The sequence below is a fragment of the Gobio gobio genome (assembly GCF_949357685.1).
Source record: "Gobio gobio genome assembly, chromosome: 22".
Classification (NCBI taxonomy): Eukaryota; Metazoa; Chordata; class Actinopteri; order Cypriniformes; family Gobionidae; genus Gobio; species Gobio gobio.
This window is the reverse complement of record NC_137118.1, coordinates 25,362,458-25,386,782: the sequence shown is the minus strand read 5'-3', so window position 1 is coordinate 25,386,782 and position 24,325 is coordinate 25,362,458. Positions and strand designations below refer to the sequence as shown.

Here is a 24,325-nt window from a genome sequence, read left to right as displayed (position 1 = left end):
TAGATTAATTTAAAATGACTGTACTATTTTTCAGATGAATATATATATATTTTATAAATATTTCTTTGTATAATGTATTGTGCCCGTGTGTGCTGCCCTTCCCTCAATGAACACAAGATGGCAGCATTGTGTTAGTTTTGAAGCAGGATAAAAAAAAAACTTGTTTCTCTCTCTCTCTCTGTGTGTGTGTGTGTGTGTGTGTGTGTGTGTGTGTGTGTGTGTGTGTGTGTGTGTGTGTGTGTGTGTGTGTGTGTGTGTGTGTGTGTGTGTGTGTGTGTGTGTGTGTGTGTGTGTGTGTGTGTGTGTGTGTGTGTGTGTGTGTGTGTGTGTGTGTGTGTGTGTGTGTGTGTGTGTGTGTGGGCATGTTTTTGTGAAATATCAGGACACAAATGGACACCCAACCTTTTTTCAGTCATTTTATCATACGTTACGCTAGGGGTGTAACGGTACAGATTGCTCACGGTTCGGTTTGTATCACGGTTTAAGGTTCACCGTTTCGGTACGGTTCAGTATTTGTTATGTTCAGGGAAAAAAGGACTACTGTCAAATAAAAAAAAAGAAAATAATAAGAACAAATCATTTAAATACAAGCAGCAGCACAAATAAATACTATTGAGCAAAGATAATAATAAAATAAACTATGCTTTTCAGGTTTTTCAGGTACGTCTAACATTAGTTTTCAGGTACAGAAATTGATCAAATGTAAAATAACATTGCATATATGACTGTATAAATTAAAGATTAATCCTATTAAACTTACAAAAGTTATTCAATCAAGAGCAGTGAGTGATGCCCTTGTCTTTTGTTTGACATTAAACAGACAGCAGTAAAGGCTACTGCCCCTTTAAGACCTCGGATATGCGTCGTCTTTTCTGGACTGTATAAAGCTTACTTAAGCCATATACAGACTATGTCTGCTAGAATACTCATCAATATGTTGACATACTTTTTGCGTGAGTTTGTCCGTTCAAGAGCAAGACTTGAAAGAGAACTCAATATTTGCGCGCTGAGAGACGTGTGCGCGCTCTTGGATGAGTGCACGGAAAATTTTCTCACAGTGCGCGACTTCTCATTCGCGTCTTCTGGCACTAAACCAGATAGTTGCGTGTTCTGAGTTAACACAATCAGAACTTAAAAATACGGGATATTTTACGGGAAAATACTAAAACGAGAAGACAGCGGGAAAAGAGCTAAAATACGTGAGAAACCCGGAAAAAACGGGAGGGTTGACAGCTATGGTGTGTGTGTGTGTGTGTGTGTGCGATATGTAGGCTTAGGGGTAGTGTAGGGGGATAGAATGTACAGTTTGTACAGTATACAAACCATTAAGTCTATGGAATGCCATCTGCCTGTCTTTCCCCTTCCCCCTGTCTATCTGTGTGTGTGTGTGTGTGTGTGTGTGGGGGGGGGGGTCTCTCTCTCACCCTGTGAGTTTGTGTGTGTGCCTTTCTCTCAGTCCTTCCCCTCCCCCTCACTCTCACTCTATCATTGTGTGTGTCTGTGTGTGTGTGTGTGTGTGTGTGTGTGTGTGTGTGTGTGTGTGTGTGTGTGTGTGTGTGTGTGTGTGTGTGTGTGTGTGTGTGTGTGTGTGTGTGTGTGTGTGTGTGTGTGTGACTTTCTCTCTTGATCATAATTTAACCCTTTCATATAGGCTATCACAAATAACTATCACTTGAAATAAAAACGTCATGTGATGTGTTTGCCAAGATCACGTATGATGCACATGTCTTTAAATTAATTATTTACTGATATAATATAAATGTATTAAAACATAAATTTCACATGATTTTATAAAAGTGGCTATTTATAATAAACTTCCATAAAATGTAGACACGCATCTTACTCTTACCTGACACTGATATTAAAATCATCTTTGCAGTTTCTGTGATTTGGCTCCATTTATACATTTTTTTATTAAAAAAAATTTATTGGACCACCCATATTGAAATGAAAGCATGTTTTATGGTGCATAAGATTGGTGCACAAACGGTAGCTAAGGTAGCTCAAAAACACATGAAGAGAAGTGTTAGAATAAAACAACATCAGCATTCGAATGGTATTCTGAACTCATTCCAATTTGACCGTTGACATAATCTGACATGAAATTCATATAAATTTAATTGATCTCATAGATGTGGCTGTTGTGGTCATAGCAGCACCAACTGCTGCAGTTAATGTGGTGAATTCAGATGACTTTGAAATAGTCCTTTTATGTTTTCCCATTTTAAATGCCTATTGCCTGCCGTGCACAGTTAAACTGATGCCACCGGCGTGGCGGTGCCACCGGCTTGGGCCCGTCATCGCTGCTAGCAGCTTTAATTTTTGTTTGTTTTTGCACACAAAAAGTATTCTCGTTGCTTCATAAAATTAAGGTTGAACCACTGGCGTCACCTGGACTATTTTAACAATGTTTTTACAACCTTTCTGGGCCTTGAAAGTGTTCATTAAATTGATGTCTATGGAGGGGTCAAAGAGCTCTCGGATTTCATCAAAAATATCTTAATTTGTGTTCTGAAGATGAACGAACGTTTTACAGGTTTGGAACAACATGAGGGTGAGTAATTATTTTTGGGTGAGCTATCTCTTTAAGCCCATTGTGTTCTCATTGTTTTGATTTTGAGTGGAAGGCTGAATGGCATGTCTACAGAATAATATCAGTCTATTATGTTGGTAACAGGTGCGTGAATCAAACTGAATAGATATGTAAACACTCACTAGGGCATCCTTTGTGGTTGCATCTTAATCTAAATTTGCTTTGTTTTATGTGATGACTGTTGTATGGATCTTCATCAGAGTAGAAACTATATAACTATATAGTCAAATGTTGGTGTATACGACATTCTTCTTTCAGACGAATATATTTTGAGTTATATAAAAAAAAATCCCGGCTCTTCCAAGCATTACAATAGCAGTGAATGGCAGGCCAAAATTTGAAGACCAAAACATTGTATCCATCCATTATAAAAGTAAAACACAAGAATCGATGCGGAAGGCGGTCCTCCTGTAAATAGATATTTTACTTTATAACATGTTAAATATGGACATTTTTCTTATAAAAACCCATCTCTTGTGAATTACTTTTATAATGAATGGATGCACTTTTTTTGGCTTCAAATTTTGGGCTGCCATTATAAAGCTTTGAAGAGCCAGGACATTTTTTTTAATATAACTCTGATTATATTCGTCTGAAAGAAGAATGTCATATACACCTAGGATGGCTAATTTTCATTTTTGAGTGAACTACCCTTTTAAGACTATAAATGTGACTTTAACTGAAATCTCTTTAAATGTGATGAATATTGTGTCCTCTATGCAGACAGCCCTTTATTGCTGGCATGTATCTGATGATGTCTTTGGACACTGTCATTCCTCCAGGGAAGAAAGGTACCAACTTTGTGACCGTTTAAGCCATTTTCCAGTTTGGCACTAATAATCTTATAGACATTTGGGGTTAGTGTTGTCACGATACCAAAATGATGACTTCGATACGATACCAGACCAGATTTGAATCCAGACCGATACTGAATCGATACCATGGCAAAAAACAGTAAAAGTAATTGAATAATATGACAGAACTTACTATCCATTGTTAAAAAACTAAAAACTCACTTGGCCAGCATAATCCTGCCCTGTTTTTTGACCATTCCCTCCTCTTTATTTAAAAATAATAATATAATAATAACTACATGCCAGTGTGAACATCTTTTACAGAGATGTTTGCAACAATCACATTATTATCAATCATCTTAACATTCACTAACCTTTCTATTCTGAACAGGTTGGAATGACCAAAATCTTATTTCATGACAGTAATAGTTTCATGAGTAATTTAATATTTTTAAATGTAATATTTTAATTACAATATAGATATTTAATTTAATTTTATCTTTGTTTTTAAAAAGTAAGCAAAAATGTAAATTACAAACAATATGACAAAAACAGTGCTTTATTTTCAGCTAACGTTACAGTAGGTCTATTTAACAGGGGCATTCAAGAAAGAAATTAAAGTCTTCTATTAGAGTCTAAATTAGAGTCTTCACTCTATAAATTAACTATACACTGATTCTTAATAAATATATTAAAATTATTCAGTCAAGCATGGGGTGGTTTTCTATTTTCTTTTGTTGTTTGATTAACATTAATCACATAGAATATTATGCCCGGCCCTAAAACATTGGAACACATCTGAATTCTCACTCAACTCTGTATACGTTCACTAAAGACATAGCCAAATGTGTTTAGCTGAATACTCGCTAGGATGTGCATTTTTACATATTTTTGACCATCCTTCCAAACCCAATAATCCACGAAACTGACGTTGCGATCGCATGCTGTGCGCGCACTTCAGGTCAGAGTCTGGCAGTGCGAACACGTCCCGCGCCACGTTTTATTTTCTCATGCATGCGTTTCAGTTGCTTTCTTTAAGTCATGCGCTGCGTGTATATATTACTCTTCTGCTTCCAGTATTTAGTGAACGGTGGAAGCAGAGCTCTGCACTCACGTCCTGACTCCTGCTGTCACACATCGACGCAAATTAAAAAAATACAGCTCTTATTAGAGTGCTGTCATTCTTAAAGTACCGGTACTATCTACGGTCATATCGTAGGCCTACCGTTTTTAATAACAGGGTATCGCGATACTTTTCTAGTAGCGGTACATCGTGCAACACTATTTGGGGTTGTGAAAGGCTTCTGAGCTTTACCTTGAATGTTGTGATCAGTTTATTAATGCTTGTCACCTTATAAACATATGTTATGTTATTTATGACATCTGATGTTTGTTGGTGTTCGCAGTTACCAATGCAGACATTGCTTGCACTTACAAATCTTTCCCGATGTATCCATTTGCCTTCAGGACACACACACACAGCCTTGGTGAGATATTGCGTTTATTTATTGGTTTTGTCTACTAAGTTCTTTGCAAATTCTCTTTTTCTTTTTATGGTAATGGCATACATGTTGCTTGTCTTGTGCTTCAGGTAAAGTTGTGAGTGGGTACAGGATTCGAAATGGAAAGTGGACTCAGATCGGGCGCCAGTCTCCACTGTTGCCACAGGTATGTTTAACATGTCCTCTCTGCTTGGTCGAGCATGATGGGTTACTAGAGAGGGAAGTTAATGCATCGTGTTTCACTGATAAGTGTTGTCAGTCATGTTTATGACCCATGTCATAGTGATTCATGTTTGCCTGCTGTCAGTCCTGTTTAAAGTCAGCATAAATAAGTTGTGATAGTCTTTTCTTCACTATATTGTGACATATATCTGAGTGAAACAGCTTCTGGAACAAGAACAAATATAGGGCGGGGCTTGATTTCAAATATGTCCGTGGGTGATTGATTGGATGGTTGTGGTTTGCTATTGGTGAATCTCATGTGAGTGACAAGTTGCTCCTCCCTCGTCATCAGAGAAGAGATGTTGCTGCAAGAGGGAGGGAAAGTTATTCGGATTAAAAATGATGAGGAACATGAAGTTGAAAAAAGTGATGTTCATGGTTAAATAATTTATCATTTTAAAAATTCATGGTGAATTTAAACTCTTCCTGCCAGAGTGGTTTATTACCTGTGCACAATATGAGTCCAGTATGTTTTTCTTGTTAAGACAACTGCTTCTCCTGGAGAGCCTGTTTACTGGAAAGTTAAACACACCTGTACCAAATAATCATGGTCTTGGTTTTTTGATGCCAAGAACTTCTTGCTAGGGACCCCATTCCTAAAGTCCCCTTTTAGTCAATAATAAAACTCATCTTTGATCACTAAAATAACATATTTAAATGTTTTTCCTGTGAAAAAAAAATGTATTCATGCCTTAAAATAGCTTGAATGTAACTACACCCTTGCTTTATTTAGTATACGCCGAACCATGAATATGCAAATTAGCCCTGCCTCCACTCACTCACACCAGCTCAGAGATCCACTCGGTCAACTTTACTGTAGTAAACGCTGCACAATGACATTGCTCTTTACAACCTCGGACACATAATGGTAATTAATATGATTAGCCTTTGGCTTGACTACGTTATCAAACAGCTAATAATGTGTGCTAATGTTACACAAACCATGTTCCCATTCGCCATCTCCGAGTCCGACAACTGCCTTCTAAAAATCAGTATCCTTAGAAACACTTTGAAAATCATAGAACATCAGGTGAAAACGGCATATCGTTTGCATATAGCATATAGTTTATTGCTAAATGTACCTGATTGTTCATATCAACAGAAAAATTTACCGGGATAACCTTCTCTTGAGACTCCCTTGCTTCAGAGCGGTCATAGTTAATGATATGCTAAAGCCTGCCCGCACGTTGATGTGATTGGTTACATGGTCGAATGTGATGTAAGAAACACTGGTGATTTCAAACCATGTGTTTGAGACTGTCTTTGGTTTATTGCTAGCCTAGAAATCTAGACGCACCCTAGCGGCAGCAAATATAATTTGCAGCCAGGGCGTCTAGCAACTCTCTGTTGGCTTGCGAGCTGGAAAAACCAAACTCTAGTCAGGCAAATCACATCATGTATAGAGTCAGTGGGCGGGCTTAACATGACGGTAGAGTTGCGGCGGCTGCGTGCTACTTGTAAACAATGAAGCTGGCGAACTGCGGTCTTTCGAATCGGCTTTGGCCGAGACTCTGGAAGACTTGGAGTCAAGCTTTTCTTTGAGAAAAGAACAAAGAACGGCACTGAAGTCATTCTTAAAAAAGGAAGATGTGTTTGGAGTTTTGCCGACCGGATGCTCTGTTTGGTTGTAGCACTATCCTGCAGAGGGAATTTGAAAGACAACCGTTTATCCTGCCCCTCGGATTGAGCCCTGCCAATGGTGTGTTCCCAGACCCAACATCTTTATATGGGTCTGGCTTGTCAGGCTAGTTTACTGTTTTACAGTTTTAAGGGGAAAATACTCAGCAGCGGTGTTGACATGAATTTGCACGTGGTTTGTCTTAAAACATTAAAACACCACATAGACATATAAACAACATTAAAAACTAGGGCTGGGCAAATTAACGCGTTAACGCGGGCGATTAATTTTTTCAGCTTAATGCATTAAAAATATTTAACGCAAATAACGCAGCGTCCGTTTTTATATCCATTTTTCCTAGCGTTACATGATCACACTCCTAATCATGTAAATGCTTCCAAGCGCGACAAGACATAAGAGAACGCACTGTATGTCAATGTCCTATCTGTGTGGCTGCGTCTCATGTCAGCTAATCTAGGGACACTCTGACACACACACACACACACACACACAAACACACATACTGACTCGCGTCAGTCTCTTGAACACACAATAACAACAACACAGAGAATTTTGAGTATTCTCATATTAGGAGTCTTAAATGAACTTAAAGAGTTGTGAGGAAATGAGATGCGCGGGACAACGCGTGAGATCCGCGTCATGTTCGTTAGCGGCCGTTCTTAAAGTGACAGGAGCACTGATGATGCCTGTCATTAACGGGAACATAGAAAATTGTAGCTTTAATGTTGATTAATCTATATTTCAGTTATTATTTATGCAGTTAAGAAAGGTGTTTGATAACTATTACATTTCTGTATATGTCTAACAGGGAAGGCCACAGGTAAAAATAATATTTATTATAATAGGTTTATGTAAAGATTGTTATAAGTTCACTTAAATTAAAAGTTTTTTTAAAAGCCTAATAAATGTTGAAATTGGGAGCTTTCAGTTATACTGTAATGTAACGTCATTGATGTTTCATAGACATTAGTATCAGTGATACTGACCTTCATTCTTAAAAAGATGCCATTATAACACATATTTAAAATATAATGTCTTTAAATTGTTTCTACATTAATTTGGAGAGTAACTGAAATTATTAAAATATTAAAATATTAAAAACGTAAAATATTAAAAACTTGCGATTAATTACAGAAAAAATGCAATTAATTATTATTTTTTTTAATCGATTCCCAGCACTATTAAAAACTTTATTTTCACCACAGGGGGTCTATATAAAAGCAGCTACATATTTAAATATATAATGGCCCATGTATACTGTGTGGGAAAAATTAAGTGTTTTATTATGAAGACGTTATGTTACTTTTACACATTTACATTTGGCAGACACTTTTATCTAAAGTGATTTGTACACTGCATTCAGTCCATATGTTTTACCCGTCCATGGGAATCAGACCTCTGACCTTGGCTTTATTAGTGTCATGCTGTACTGTTTAACTAAACAGGAACGCTGTTTGGGAACATGTTTCCTAAGTAAAAGAATTGGGTTTTGTACTGGAATTGTACTTATTTTGTACTTCAAATATTGTCTGGAAAACTAGCCTAAAAAATTTAGTTTCAATTCAATTCCTATGCATCTGTGCAGAAATTGTGTAAATTAAACTTTTTGTTTAATATGTTAATCTTAAAGGGATAGTTCACCCAAATATGTACATTCTGTTATATTTACTCAGACTTTCGTTCATCTTCTAAACACAAATGAAGATATTTCTGCTTCCATTTACCATGTAATGTGTGTTGACCAATGTTTGTTTGTGTATATTTGTCAAGTGATCGTTGGACTTGAAAAGACTTAAAAAGGGTTAAATCGCTTCATATGGTTTGTTTACAATTTATTTTAGAATTTTTTGAGGCTTTTTTGGTGTGATAGACTTTCATTTGAAGGGTCAGAAATCTTTCATTAAAAAATATCTTCAAAATTTAACAAAAGTCTTGTGGGGTTTTTTTATTAAGTGAGGGTGAAATGATGACCAAATTTGGCTGAACTAACACTTTAATTTTATTTCTCTTGGATGAACTTTTAGGCTTTTTATCCAGCCACCAACACCATTGACGTAAAAAATGGAGACATACTAGCAGCCCGGTGTATGTTCACAGGAGAAGGAAGAACCACTAATACCGAAATCGGGTAAGTACATTTTCTTGCTGAAGATTGACTAGATTAAATTAAACTCAATTTAGAAACTGCTTTGAAAAGCTTAATAACATTGTTTAAAATGTACAATTGATGTCAGATTTTCTGTAAGAGATTTCCCCTTTTATTTTTTATTCCTATGTAGAGTTACAGTGGCAGTAAGTGTGTTAGATGAGTGATGATGGTGTGCATGCTGTTGACATTTCCACCGTCTTCCTTTCCCTCTGTTTGCATGGTGTTGGATTCCTGTCGTTGTGTCTCTGACCACCTGTCTTACTACTGTACGTCTATCTGGCAAAGTGACACAGTAAGACTGGTGGTGGCTGTGTGTGTGTTTCTGTTAGTGATGAAACCCACTGCATAGGTCAGCTTGTCGATGTGTCTGTGTTTCATCATATCCTGATTGAGCGTGACTCCTTGGACGTATGTTTGCCTCTGCCTTGCTATTCCTGTTACCATGGTGACAGAGAGAGCACACAATAGTGCATTGACGCATCTCCCAGGAAGCCCACCACCCTCGCCCACACACTCAACTCAAGGCCACAAGATAAGATGATTGTTGACTTAAAGTCTGGTCTTTGTCAACCGCCCGCTTAGGCCAGAAACGTGCACACAAGCACACAGACATGAATACATTGCTGGCCCCAGTATGCATACAATGCTGTGAAAAAGTAAGTGCACCCGATGAGAAGTGTAATTAGGCGTCCAAGCACCAAAATTCTCATCGTACCTTTTAAATTATTGAACCATTTGTATGTTTGTGCCAATTAGGATGCGGCCTTATTTAATCTATTATATTGTTCAATGAAATATCAGATCTCACTAAACTTGATGTACACTATATTGACAAAAGTTTTGGGACACCCCTCCACATCATTGAATACGGGTGTTCTAATCACTTCCATGGCCACAGGTGTATAAAATCAAGCACCTAAGCATGTAGACTGCTTCTTCAAACATTTGTGAAAGAACGGGTTGCTCTCAGGAAATTTCCTCACTAATAAATATTCCACGGTCAACTGTTAGTGGTATTATAAAAAAGTGGAAGCAATTGGGAACAACAGAAACAGGCCACCTAAAATCACAGAGCGGGGTTAGCGCATGCTGAGGCGCACAGTGTGCAGAAGTCACCAACTTTCTGCAGTCAATAGCTACAGACGTCCAAACTTTGTGTGGCTTTCAGATTAGCTCAAGAACAGTGCGTAGAGAGCTTCATGGAATGGGTTTTCATGGCCGAGCAGCTGCATCCAAGCCTTACCTCACCAAGTGTAAATTGTCGGATGCAGTGGTGTAAAGCACACCACCACTGGACTCTGGAGCAGTGGAGACGTGTTCTCTGGAGTGACGAATCATGCTTTTCTGTCTGGCAATCCGATGGAAGAGTCTGGGTTTGGTGGAAGCCAGAAGAACAGTACTTGCCTGACTACATTGTACCATGTGTAAAGTTTGGTGGAGGCGGGATTATGGTGTGGGGTTGTTTTTCAGGGGTTGGGCTTGGCCCCTTAGTTCCAGTGAAAGGAACTCTTAATGCTTCCGCATACCAAGACATTTTGAACAATTTCATGCTCCCAACTTAGTGGGAACAGTTTGGGGATGGCCCCTTCCTGTTCCAACATAACTGCGCACCAGTGCACAAAGCAAGGTCCATAAAGACATGGATGAGTGAGTTTGGTGTGGAGGAACTTGACTGGCCTGACCTCAACCCAATAGAACATCCTTGGGATGAATTACAGAGACTGCGAGCCAGGCCTTCTCGTCCAACATCAGTGCCTGACCTCACAAATGGGCTTCTAGAAGAATGGTCAAAAATTCCCATAAACACACTTCTAAACCTTGCGGAAAGCCTTCCCAGAAGAGTTGAAGCTGAAGAAAAGTTTGAATGTTGTGTTTACAAAGAGTAACTGACAATCCTGCATAGTGCATTTTTATCTAATTAAGTCGTAAAAACAAGAGCAGCTTTTTTGAGAAATATCTTGCCATTTTACAGTATGTAGAGGGTTGGTGGACTGTGGGTATGTCATTTGAGGCAAAGGCTACTGTAGTTCTGTTGGATATTTTCATACTTAAAGCTGTATTTATGTTTTTTTCATGTCCCGTTGTTACCTCACAGAGGCACCTCCAATGATGAGATGTGTAACTTCTACATCATGTACTACATGGACAACATCCATGCTGTGCCTTACATGAGCTGCAGAGATGATGGCAGCAGTGAGCTGTTCCAAAACATCCCTTCTGAGGCCAGTACTCCCATCCCGGTCAGTCCAGACCATATGATGTCCATGAGGCATGAGGCAGCTCCTCGTAAAGGTACCATCCAAAAACACACATTTCAAGATACACAATAGTGTAGGCAGTATGACCAAACTCTTATAGTATGGTACGATTGTATTATATCACTATTTTTTTTATTATTATTATTATTATTATTAGATAATCCAGAATAGTTTGCAAATGAAATGTACTTAATTAGATTTTCTCTTTTCTATATATTCTCATTTCTTTTCATCTTGTGATTCCACAGATGTTGTGGAGTCTTTGGAGCTGCAGCAGCCCAAGAGAGAAGAGGAAGTTCTGGATCAGGGTAAGATGTTTAAAAATAATTTCAAATTACAGACATTAGTCATGAGAGAGGCTGTCCTGAAACACAATCACTGCTGGAATACCATTACAAATCTAATTTGACATGTTTCTTGGCATTCTTTTACCATGCAAAAGCACAATGGATTTATAGAACAACTCATCAATAGAGGCTCAGAGACTCGAAATGAGTGTCATCCAACAACAAGGTTGGGAACAAGGTTGGGAAATGAATAAAAGCTGTTCCAAACCTGCACGACTTTCAGAAAAGAGAAAGATGAACATGAAAGAGGATGTTTTGAAAATGTTGTTGCTTTTTTCTATTCAGTGAAAGATGGAGTGTTGAACTCCAAACAGGAGCATTTAGCATAACCTGACTTTAAAAAAAAAGCTTGTCATTGTTTGTGTCATCATAAGGTATTGTTTAACATTAGTTAATGCATTAATTAACAAAAACTAACAATGAGCAATATATTTTTACCACATTTATTAACATTTGTTAATGTTAGGCAAAAATATTCACGTTCATGTTTGTTCACAGTGCATTAACTAATGTTAACACATCTTGATCTTAATGTAGTAGTAAATGTTGAGATTAATAATAACTAAGATTAATAAATGCTGTAGAAGTATTGTTCATTCTAAGTTAATGTTAACTGATGTAGTTAACTATAGTTAACAAATGAAGGCTTATTGGAAAAAAATTTGTATCCCCTCTTAATAGGCTAGGCTTACAAAGCCTATTTACACTAGTATAACACCTGCTTATCCAGCGTCAACATGGTCTTTTGCATATCATTGTATTTATAGATGCCATGTATTAGCATCTCCACATGGAGCTCATTTGCATAATCTAAAGCTCATAATTACAACCGTGACTGAATACCTATGCATTACTTGCTTCCCAAACCACCTCTGAAATGTTGCCAATGTTCTGAATGCATGGAGGCCAAACATAATTGAAAAGTGGCAACTATCATGTATGCTTTCACATATTAGCAGCTGAATTTGTGTAGACTAGCTGTTATTAAGAATACTTGTTTCTCTGAATAAGTATGAATTGAATGTTGTAGTATTGTATCCATTTTGTATAAGAGTTTGTGGAGACTTGTAGCTTTGTTCCAGCCACTGCTGTGGCATGGCCAGTAAATTACCTTGCTGCATCTGGAGGTTTTTTTTATGGCCAGTCTGGTTTGAACCTTGGGATTACAGTTAAGATGGCTAAAAGGCAGTTAGTTCATACGAAACAGCATGTGGATCGGTGAGTTTTTTCAAGACCTGGTAGTGGGGTCGTCTTCTTACCCTGTAAGAGATGTCTAGCAGTTGTTTTAGCAGCCTGATGGCACTGGGTATTTGATTGTTAGTTCAAGATCCAATGGAAATCTGAAAATTTCACCACTGTGACAGACAGAGAAGCGCTATTAAACAGGACCCTGGTGGTAGGGTCAGGATGATAGGGTCAGAAATTGGAGTAAACCACATGAAAGCATGGATCAATTCTGCTTTCAATCAACGGTTCAGCCTGCTTCTGGTGGTTTGGGGGATATTTAGTTTTCTTGGCACACTTTGGGCCCTTTAGTAACAATTGAGCATTGTTTAAACACCAGCCTACCTGAGTATTGTGACCATGTCCATCCCTTTATGATCACAGTAGACCCATCTTCTGTCTACTTCCAGCAGGATAACGTGCCATGCCACAAAGCTCAAATCATCTCAAACTGGTTTCTTAAACATGACAATGAGTTCACTGACCTTCACAGTCACCTGGGGCCAGTTGCATAAACTAAGCCATTATGTTAAGACAGTGTCTTAAGATCTAGTATGAGCCACTAGCAGTTAAGCAAGTGGCATTCAGTCTTACTTTTTGTATCAAATTAGGCCAGTCTATGTTTTTATGTAACTGATTTAAAAAAAAATATGAACAGTCTTAAAGAAAAAAATGTATGTCTAACTTGTAAGACTAGTTTTAACGGTTTATGCAACCGGCCCCAGATCTCAATCCAATAGAGCAGCTTTGAATGGGGTAATGGGAGATTTCGCATCATGGATGTGCAGCCAACAAATCTGCAGCAACTGCGTGATACTATCATGTCATATGGACCTTGAGGACCCTCTAAGAATTTGAGCAGTATATATAATATTATTATATTATATTTTCCCACTGGCCTTTGTCCATTATCATGGCCTCCTAATCATCTCCATACAGATTGTCTCCTCTCCACCAATATGCTGGTGTGTGGTGGGCATTCTGGCGCAATATGGCTGCCGTCGCATCATCCAGGTGGATGCTGTACAATTGGTGGTGGTTGAGGAGGTCCAGATTTTTCATGGGGGATCTTGGAGGTCCAGGCTGATTACATCGGAGATGGCGGTGAAAACAGTGACTCGTGGCCAGTTTTCGGTGAATTATTCATTCCAGTGTCCGTTTAGCTTTAAAACATGAGCTCTGTCATATTCTGTGATTGTTTCTGAAGAGCGCAAGCTCTCACGCATCGTGTTGTGGGAAATACAGACTGAATGGAACGTCAAAACAACCCATGGCTTTTTGGGCAGAAAATACACAAACTATGTTTCTCGGCTGGAAAAAGCAAATCAGCATCTCACTTGTAAAGTTTTGATGGACAAGAAGGCAATTAAGGTAAAGACGATTTCAGCAGTCCTACAGTGAGCATGCGCGAGTCCGTTATATTGATGCACTAACAATCCGTGTATTGATCGCACATTGTACTGAAATGTCTGCATAAATACATTCACATTTTCACACACATTCAGTATAATATTTTGATTTGTCATTTTGCTGTATTTAGTCATTCTGAGTGGATCCGTATACTGTAGTAGGTATATGCAGTCAGGTCAAGGCGGTTGTTGTTTTGTTTTATGGCATCTCCATGTGGTCCTGTTCGGTATCGCAACTTGACTTGTCTAAAGGGGTCACTTAGAAATTTAATTTTTTTCCAGGAAAACGTCAAATAATTGTTTTTAAAACTTTTACACTCTAGTCATCAATCTTTGGAAGTAATCTGCACAAATTTCATCCCGTGCTTCCTGAAACATCTCCTACAAGCATTAGCTACCTCAGCAAACTTCCAAGTGGGATCTAATAAGTCTTAAAATCGACACGTTTCTTTAAGGGTAACTTCAGTGATTTAGCATTAAGCTTTGTATTTAAACTGGGTCATTTATGCAGTAGAAATGTGAAATTATTTTTGAATTTGGTGCCTTCTAGATTGAGAAAAGACAGAAAATTTATTTTTGTCTCATGTGGATGAAAGACAACTCCCAGAATGCACTTGCTTCGCTGCCCTACGAGGCCACTCCGTAAACGTCGTTTTGACCTTCATAGTAATACAATCATTTCGTTCAGTTAGAGAATAAACACTACAATTAAAAACTGAAAGTGTCTTTTCAATAAAGTGTGAGTGCTTCGTCTGTGACGTGACTCTCGTTCGGCTCAATGTCAGATTTCATTCGAGCTGAGCAGAGCTGAGCAGTGTTGGGCAAGTTACTTTTAAAAAGTAATTAGTTACAGTTACTAGTTACTTCTTCCAAAAAGTAACTAAATTAGTTACTCAGTTACAAATTTTAAAAGTAACTAGTTACTTAAGAAAGTAACTGTTGCGTTACTTTCAAGTAAAATTAAATTTTAAATGCTCAAATGTGACCCCACCTCTACCCCTCTTTAACGGACCTTAAAATACATGTGCATGTTCAATTATTTATGATAAATCTGAATATTATAATGAAATGGACACTTAATACAATACATTATTAACAGAAACATGAAACATATGTACACATCAAAAAATTTTTTTGCTGTGGGACAAAGTGAGACTAGCCTCCAATCAAATGCCATGTATGTAGATATTATGTTTATATAGTGGATCAATGCAAATAACACCATAGATGTTTTGGAGCTTTTGATATTTATTGCCCCTCAACAGGCCACAACTGGGCAAAATTAAATTAAGCTTGTTAAGCAATATACCAAAAAGAATTAACAAATATATACACTCTTTGTAGTGCAAATAAAACAAAAATTACTGCAAAAATACTGTACTTCAAGTAGAACAGTGTAACAATTTTAGGTGCTTTCAATGTAACTGGAAAGTGCAATGTATAGCATACCGAAGGATATAAACAGGTAGGTAATACATAAAAAAAAAAAAATACATCTCCATAAAAATAAATCTCGTACTCTGGCCATTGACAATCTTACTTCTCCTTCGGTAGTCATGGCCACTAATTTCGTGGAAGCATGCAACGTTGAAAGATGTTTGAGTAAGTTTGAATTACTTGACAATGACGTGGATAGGCACTTTTGCCCAGGGCATAATGTGCATTTCACGATTACATTCGTTCCTTTAATTTCTTGAAGGAAAAAGTAATGTCTATACTTCCATTTAGAGAAGGCTACTTTTGGATTATTTGGGCTCGTCGCCATACCTGTCTCTCGTTGACTGACTGGCTTGTGTTGTTTTTTCTTGTGTGTCCTGTCCTGTCTGACTATGCGTTATTATGATGAGTCGTTTGCAATTCATGAGCATTACTAATGATGGGTCGTTCGCGAATGACCGTTAGTGATGATGGATCGACTCGTTCGCGAATGAGCTTTTGATGGGTCGTTCGCGATTCGCGAATGAGCCGACTCTAAGAGCCGGCTCTTTTAGGTGAACGTCGCATAAGGTGAATTGCTCAATTGCTCAAAGTCATTTAAAGAGCCGTTTGTGAGCCAAAAGAGCCGGCTCTTTTCAGTGAGCTGAGTCAAAAGAGCCGAATGCCCATCACTACTATGCGTGCTTTCGAACACCTGCCCAACTCTACCTCTGATTGGCTTACAATTTAAATTGTACTCTACCTCAGCCAATCGTCAGAATGTATGCGCTTGTCTCGTGCTCTGCCCACTAACCAAGGAAGAACAGTAGAACTCGCTCAGAGATCTAGTTGGTCTGATGAAAAAAAAAACAGCTTCATCAGTTATAGTAACGCGCCGCATTTTTTGGCAGTAACGGTAACGGCGTTATTAAGATGAGAAGAGTAATCAATTAGATTACTCATTACTGGAAAAAGTAATGCCGTTAGTAACGGCGTTATTTATAACGCCGTTATTCCCATCATTGGAGCTGAGGTAACGTTAAGCACCAGTCTGGCACGTTTTCAGATCGCATATGGAAGCTAAACTATACCAGGAATTAATTGAAAAGTTGAAACTCTGCACCGCGCTGCGTTATTATGATTGTCCGTGTGGCCGTCTGTGTCTTACATTCTGTGCGTGAGATCTCTCCCCTATGGGTGGGTTGATAACATGCGGAACAGCTCCATCTAGTGGCTGTAGTTTTTAGCCTCTTGCCAAAAAATCCTCAGATGACGCAAAATGACGATATTTGCGTCATCTGAGGAATTTTTCCAGAAATAAAATGCATAATTCTCTCGTCTCAGGGGGATATGAGGGGGGAAAGTACCATAATTTGAAAATACTACTGGGTTTCTATACAAAGCCTAATGCTAAATCACTGAAGTTACCCTTTAACTTAAAATGAACTACTAGAATAGACAGTGCTACTCTATTACTCAATAAGTGAAGTCTAATACTTTTATAATTTCACTAATACCATTCAACATTAAGCACAATTGTAGTCATTTAATCATAAATTTGATATTGGGAAGGTCATCCTATCTCAATAAATGACTACCGGTTTGTTTTAATGCAAGAGTAGTAGTATGAAGTAGGGGTTGATCGACTTCAGATTTCAGAGTCGACATTTATGTGATTAAAGTTGAGTCGACTAGTTGCTGATGATGTCATTAATGAACAAATAAGCCTAAACCTTGAGCTGAGACTCGAATGCAGGTTGCTTTGTGCTCAGCTATGGCATACGACACGGCCCTGCCAAAAAGGCTATTGCTCCTACATAGCCGCTTATTTTAACAGCTTATTTATATTTATATTTCTCACAGATTTCTGCTCGTTCTAAATCAGATACAGATAAAGTAGCACAGTAAAGATTACATTTATATGACTGCATTAATGAGAGCGCGATTGCGTGTGAATGAATTCTACTCTCTACTGATAGTGAAGCTGTGGGTTTTAGTTACTAAGGAATACATGTTAGAACTTTTCAGTTTCGCGATCTGAACCTGATGTGCGAGCTACTGTCTGTATGTGTGTATGTTACAATGCAGGAGCGCATTAGTTTAGAACGCTGATTAAATTAGGTGTACAATAAACTGTTTAAAAACGTGCATTCACCTGATCAATTTTGAACATCCAGATGGTATAATCAAACATCTTGTGGAGCACTGTCGGAGTGTGCATTTATGTGTCATTTTAACTGTTGGAAACGGAGCTTAAAAGTGGATTTCTTATCCTGTTGCGCACTCTATAGCCCATGACCAGCGACTAGTCGACGTTAAGCTTAAAGTGTCACGGCAGAGCATTAAAGTCGACTAGTCGGTACAACCCCTAGTATGAATGTATGGAGCCCTCTTGTTCAGTTTGAGCCACTGACCCTCAAAATGTCTGTGCATGGACATGCATCATGATATTTAATTTTGACAAATTGTCATGAAAAGGTGTAAATTCACTAGCTTCATTATTTGATCACTGTTACAGTGAAATATTATAGTTATAGTGCTTGGCTCTGTACTGAGAATGCGCAGTTCACCCTCTGCTCACACAGGCTTTGAATAAAACTGTTTATTCAGATATATGTTATGCAGAGATGCATGCATGGACATAATTCATTTTGTAATACAGCATTCTTACCATTTTCATTTTGCGTGCCAGTGAGGACATCCGAACACAAACACCCAGTCATCGTTATCAGAATGGATGTACTGTATGTGGTACAGTCTGATATAAAAGTCTGCCTGTTACACAAGATCTCAGTGGAGAGCGTCATACAGTCTGATAAGCAATAGCCGTAAAGGACAGGCAAAAATAGCACAATGTATAATCGGCCGTTTAGTATATCCAACCAGCATAACCTCCCTTCCTTGACTCCAGGACTTTCTCACTTTTCACACCACCATTCTTCTTTTGTCTTTCCGCTTTTCCTCCTCTGTTTCTTCCTGTACAGGTGACCTCTATTCCCTTCTTTCTAAACTGCTGGGGGAGAGAGAGGATGTTGTCCACGTGCATAAGTACAACCCTGCAGATGCGGCCCGAGCCCAGTCACATCTGATGGCAGAGATTGATAGCATAATGCAAAAAAAAGACCTGGGCTGGCCACGTTTAGGCTACAAAACAAAAGAGGAGGCAATTCTGGTGAGGGACAGAGTGCACAAGTTTCACCAGTTAGAGTCCACTGTCAGCCCCTCAAGGAGCAAGAGTTTACCCGCCAGACAGCCAACCAAAGGGGAGGCTCAAAGGGACAAACAAGGTGGGTTTCGGCCTCGTTTTTTACCCCAACAAAAAGCAAGGACATAAATGTGTCACGTGTTGTGTGGACAGTAGGCTTTCAATCCATGGGCCACAGTGTCAACTGAGACAAGTGTTCCATTTGTTTTCCTTTTGATGCCTGTTTCCACCCATTTCACTGCTATCATTTATATATGGGCTGCACAGATTGTTGGCTGAGTGTGTAATGTTATAGCATGTGGTATTAATAATTCTCTAATGTATGAGCTGAAACATGAGAATTGCTATAGAATAGATTTCAAGATGCATTGCTTTCATCTCGTTGGTCAAAAAATCCCCCTGTGAGCAAGAGACATCAGTATATTTCTGATCAGTTTTCCCTGAAGTTGATTTCACTGAACGATTGTAAATAGTACACAAGCATACATAGTGAAAAGTATTTAAAATGACTTAAAGTCCATATATAATAACAGTGAGGCAATAATAATTCAAATAAAGTAACAAAAGCAAGCAATCGTGTGGTTTTACTGAACAACACTGTAGAAATCAAAACATGCAAGTGTTTTGACGAAAAATGCTATCTATGAATGTCTATTTAGTTCTACTTTATGAGTATGAATTATCATAAGCAGTAACAGACAAAAACTCAACTCCTTCATGCTAATATCGCGATATACAGCTGATATACAGCTTTTCACTTCGACGAGAAATATTGTCACATTTTAATATCGCAAGATCTCGTCCCACACCTAATTCATGTTATGTTATGTTGCAGCCCTAAAATGCTTTTTTTGCAATAACTTTGCAATAACTCATTATTTAGTATTAGGCAGTTTTAGTAAGTATTTTTTAATATGATACAACAAGATTTGCACTCCTGGATTAGGAGATTTTCGGCCATTTTTTTCTGTGCAAATCCTCTCAAGCCCTGTCAGGTTGGTTGGTGATCATCCATTTTTAGCAGCAAAGTCTCTAAAGAGATGTTAAATTGGGTTCAAATCCTGGCTCTGTCTGGGAGTTATGCCTATAGACACTTTTGCATTGCTTTGGCTGTGTACTCGGGGTCCTTTTGTCCTGTTGGAAGGTGAACCTTCAGCCCAGTCTGAGGTCTTGAGCACTCTGGACTTGACTTTTCATTAAGGATATCTCTGTATTTTGCTATATTCAGCTTGTTTTCCAACCCTGACCAATTCCCGGTCGATGAAAGAAACTCCTACAGCACCACCACGCTTCACTGGTGAGATGGTATTATGCTGGTGATGAGCGGTGCCTGTTTCCTTCAGACATGATGCTTGGAACAGTCAGAGAGGTTTTTTTTTTTTTTTTTGTGCAAATTCCAAGCTTGTCTTCACTAAGGAGAGTTTCTTCCATCTCTGGAGATCAACCAGAGTGACCATCGGGTTCTTGGTCACCTCTTTTACCAAGGCCCTTGTCACCATCAGTTTTATTGTTCAGCCAACTCTAGCAAGAGTCCCGGTTGTTTAAATGGGCTTCTTCCATTTCCGAATTATGGCATATGCAAAAGGAGTAAATAAATGTGATTTTATGCATCTATCTATTTCTTAGTACAGATGCTAGGCAAATACATTTTGCTTTAATTTTGGCCCATTTATAAATCGTTTTTTAGTTTGAAATCGAACAAACATTTTGTTGACTATATTTTATTTGACATAATGTCATATTTTGTTAAATAGTGTGAAGACATTCATTAACTGTGCCTTGTATGTACAATTTCTTCTGGGGACACATTGTTGACATCTTTGGGTGTTTGAAGTAGGTTTATAATTTTTAATCACCTGCACAGCTTTCCTTACTTGGCAGAGGGGAAGGGGCATCAGACTACGATCTTGAATGCCAGAATGACCTTATGAAGTTCATACAATAGATGGTTGAGTACCAAGTGCACGGGTCAGCAATCTATGGCACGCGGAGGGATAATCACAGGAGCGCGCACCTCAGGTCACACAAATCGTTTGTCAGATATGTGTGCTAGCATGTGATATTTATAGTTCTAGGCTGTGAGATAATGAGGAATGGTTACCTTAAAATGTACATCCGTATGCAAGATCTAGGGACTTTATTTAAACTAAATACAAACATCTCTTTAGCTATTGTCACATGCCAGTGATTATCCCTCCGTATGGTTGCCGACCCCTGACATAGTGCATAGTATAAGTGCATAGTGTATGTATGTCATTTGGGACACAACTCTTGCTTACTGCTGTCTGGTATGTCATTCCTGACATGCGATGTAAAGTTTTTAGCACTCTACAATCCACATTAATTCCTCATTTCCCACTAGAGTACAGAAGTCGAGTACAGGTTGACTTATGATGTTTCACATTCAGAATGTCTCTATTGTGTTGCGTCTAGCAATGTAAAAGTCAAGTCACCTTTCTATAGCGCTTTATACAATGCAGATGGTTTCAAAGCAGCTTTACAGTGATTACAGGAAAATGATGCATTGTTCAACCGAAGTCAATTCAGTGTTGATTCAGCTCCATTGTAAAGATAATCAATTATTAAATTAGATCATTTCATCTTTAAAGCAGTACTGCAAATGATATCATTGTCCAGCTCACTTCAGTTCTCATACAACAGCTTCAGCGCAGTCAGATCAATAAAATTGCTGAATATTAAGTGTCCCCAACTAAGCAAGCCAGAGGAGACTGGCCAGAATCCAAACTCCATCCGGTGACAGAATGGAGAAAAAAACTTTGGGAGAAACCAGGCTTAGTCGTGGGAAGCAGTTCTCCTCTGGCCAACGAACGAACACGGTGTGATTTATGATGCACTGATGCATCAATCTGATGTGGTCATTATTCCGCTTTACATGACAAACTTATTCAGGGGCTATTTTCATTATTCTGCCATTATGTTATTATTTATTCATGGTGGATCAATAAAAAATATATGCAGTGAGGAAAAAAAGTATTTGAACACCCTGCTATTTTGTAAGTTCTCCCACTTAGAAATCATGGAGGGATCTGAAATTGTCATCGTAGGTGCATGTCCACTGTGAGAGACATAATCTAAAAAAAAAATCCAGAAATCACAATGTATGATTTTTTAACAATTTATTTGTATGATACAGCTGCAAATAAGTGTTTGAACACCTGTCTATCAGCTAGAATTCTGACCCTCAAAGACCTGTTAGTCTGCCTTTAAAATGTCCACCTCCACTCCATTTATTATCCTAAATTAGATGCACCTGTTTGAGGTTGTTAGCTGCATAAAGACACCTGTCCACCCCATACAATCAGTAAGAATCCAATTACTAACATGGCCAAGACCAAAGAGCTGTCCAAAGACACTAGAGACAAAATTGTACACCTCCACAAGGCTGGAAAGGGCTACGGGGAAATTGCCAAGCAGCTTGGTGAAAAAAGGTCCACTGTTGGAGCAATCATTAGAAAATGGAAGAAGCTAAACATGACTGTCAATCTCCCTCGGACTGGGGCTCCATGCAAGATCTCACCTCGTGGGGTCTCAATGATCCTAAGAAAGGTGAGAAATCAGCCCAGAACTACACGAGAGGAGCTGGTCAATGACCTGAAAAGAGCTGGGACCACCGTTTCCAATGTTACTGTTGGTAATACACTAAGACGTCATGGTTTGAAATCATGCATGGCACGGAAGATTCCCCTGCTTAAACCAGCACATGTCCAGGCCCGTCTTACGTTTGCCAATGACCATTTGGATGATCCAGAGGAGTCATGGGAGAAAGTCATGTGGTCAGATGAGACCACAATATAACTTTTTGGTCATAATTCCACTAAACGTGTTTGGAGGAAGAAGAATGATGAGTACCATCCCAAGTACACCATCCCTACTGTGAAGCATGGGGGTGGTAGCATCATGCTTTGGGGATGTTTTTCTGCACATGGGACAGGGCGACTGCACTGTATTAAGGAGAGGATGACCGGGGCCATGTATTGCGAGATTTTGGGGAACAACCTCCTTCCCTCAGTTAGAGCATTGAAGATGGGTCGAGGCTGGGTCTTCCAACATGACAATGACCCGAAGCACACAGCCAGGATAACCAAGGAGTGGCTCTGTAAGAAGCATATCAAGGTTCCAGACCTAAACCCAATAGAGAATCTTTGGAGGGAGCTCAAACTCTGTGTTTCTCAGCGACAGGCCAGAAACCTGACTGATCTAGAGAAGATCTGTGTGGAGGAGTGGGTTAAAATCCCTCCTGCAGTGTGTGCAAACCTGGTGAAAAACTACAGGAAACATTTGACCTCTGTAATTGCAAACAAAGGCTACTGTACCAAATATTAACATTGATTTTCTCAGGTGTTCAAATACTTATTTGCAGCTGTATCATACAAATAAATAGTTAAAAAATCATACATTGTGATTTCTGGATTTTTTTTTTTTAGATTATGTCTCACAGTGGACATGCACCTACGATGACAATTTCAGAACCCTCTAAGTGGGAGAACTTGCAAAATAGCAGGGTGTTCAAATACTTATTTTCCTCACTGTATACATTTTTTTTTTACAATCTTTTTCTTTTTAAACTCATGAGCCAGTTCTCTCTGTACTCTGCATCTATGTGAATCAAGGGTGATCAAAACTATTAAGAACTTTGATAGATGTCTGTGTTGTTTTAAACTAGAAACCTCAGTTGTTGTTGTTGTTTTTTCTTCCTCGTTCATTCCACATTCAAATTCAAACCAAAATTCAATTTTGTGTGTGCACAGGTGCCCATCTGGTGGAGATGTCAGACTGGCCTGAGGCGGAGCTCCAGCTTGGGCAGGTGTCTGGCCTGGCTCTGAACTCAAATGGTGACCTGATCATCTTCCACAGAGGAGATCACATATGGGGAAGGGAGTACGTTCTGGCATATAAATCCACTCCATACATTTTAGCATTCTCCATCCAGAGGCTCTGGAGAAGAAAAAAAATCAATTTAAGAGAATTTGTGCATATATTAAGTGATAAACAGTGCTGATGTAGAATTAAGCTCTATCTTGACATGTAATGAACACTGACCTTTTGCTCATGAAGTTTTCATTGACTCTGCATAGAATTAACGGTCTGATGAACGGCTATTTAAAGGAAATGCTACTTTTGCATTGTGTTGCTTAAAGAGAGTTCACCCAAAAATCATAATTTACTCAAACTCATCAGTCCTTCAAAATCCTTAAGACATTTGTTCATCTTCAGAACACAAATTCATATATTTTTTATATTCTTTCATCATTTTTGTCCATCCATTGAAAGTCCATGCATTTCTGAAAAGATTGTAAAGTAATTCTATAGGGATCTTCTGACAGGGGTTGGAATGACATGAGGGTGCATAAATGATGACTGAATTTTCATTTTTGGATGAACTATCTCTTGCAATTTGTGCACATTGAATTATGAAATTATTTATAATTTACTCAACCTTAAGATCCAATCTCATGACTTTGTCCTTTCTTAGAAAAAATTCTCCAAAATCTCCATTTTCCATACAATACTGTAGAGTACCAAATATAACACACAAGTAACATAGA

The 24,325-nt window shown here is 38.5% G+C and overlaps 1 protein-coding gene across 8 annotated transcripts in view; it reads left to right on the top strand.

Annotated features, from left to right (window-relative positions):
- The window catches only part of pam (peptidylglycine alpha-amidating monooxygenase), a 76,054-nt gene that overhangs the window by 38,246 nt on the left and 13,483 nt on the right, over positions 1-24,325 (top strand). For 4 of the 8 annotated variants that reach the window (XM_079804753.1, XM_079804754.1, XM_079804755.1 and 1 more), the window contains exons 9-16: positions 3,317-3,384; positions 4,794-4,874; positions 4,979-5,055; positions 8,775-8,878; positions 10,995-11,191; positions 11,406-11,465; positions 18,538-18,840; positions 23,528-23,657. In XM_079804753.1, coding sequence (XP_079660879.1) covers positions 3,317-3,384; positions 4,794-4,874; positions 4,979-5,055; positions 8,775-8,878; positions 10,995-11,191; positions 11,406-11,465; positions 18,538-18,840; positions 23,528-23,657 — 1,020 coding nt within the window. The remainder of the gene's footprint in view (positions 1-3,316; positions 3,385-4,793; positions 4,875-4,978; positions 5,056-8,774; positions 8,879-10,994; positions 11,192-11,405; positions 11,466-18,537; positions 18,841-23,527; positions 23,658-24,325) is intronic. The other 4 variants (XM_079804757.1, XM_079804758.1, XM_079804759.1 and 1 more) reach the window with 1 other exon arrangement.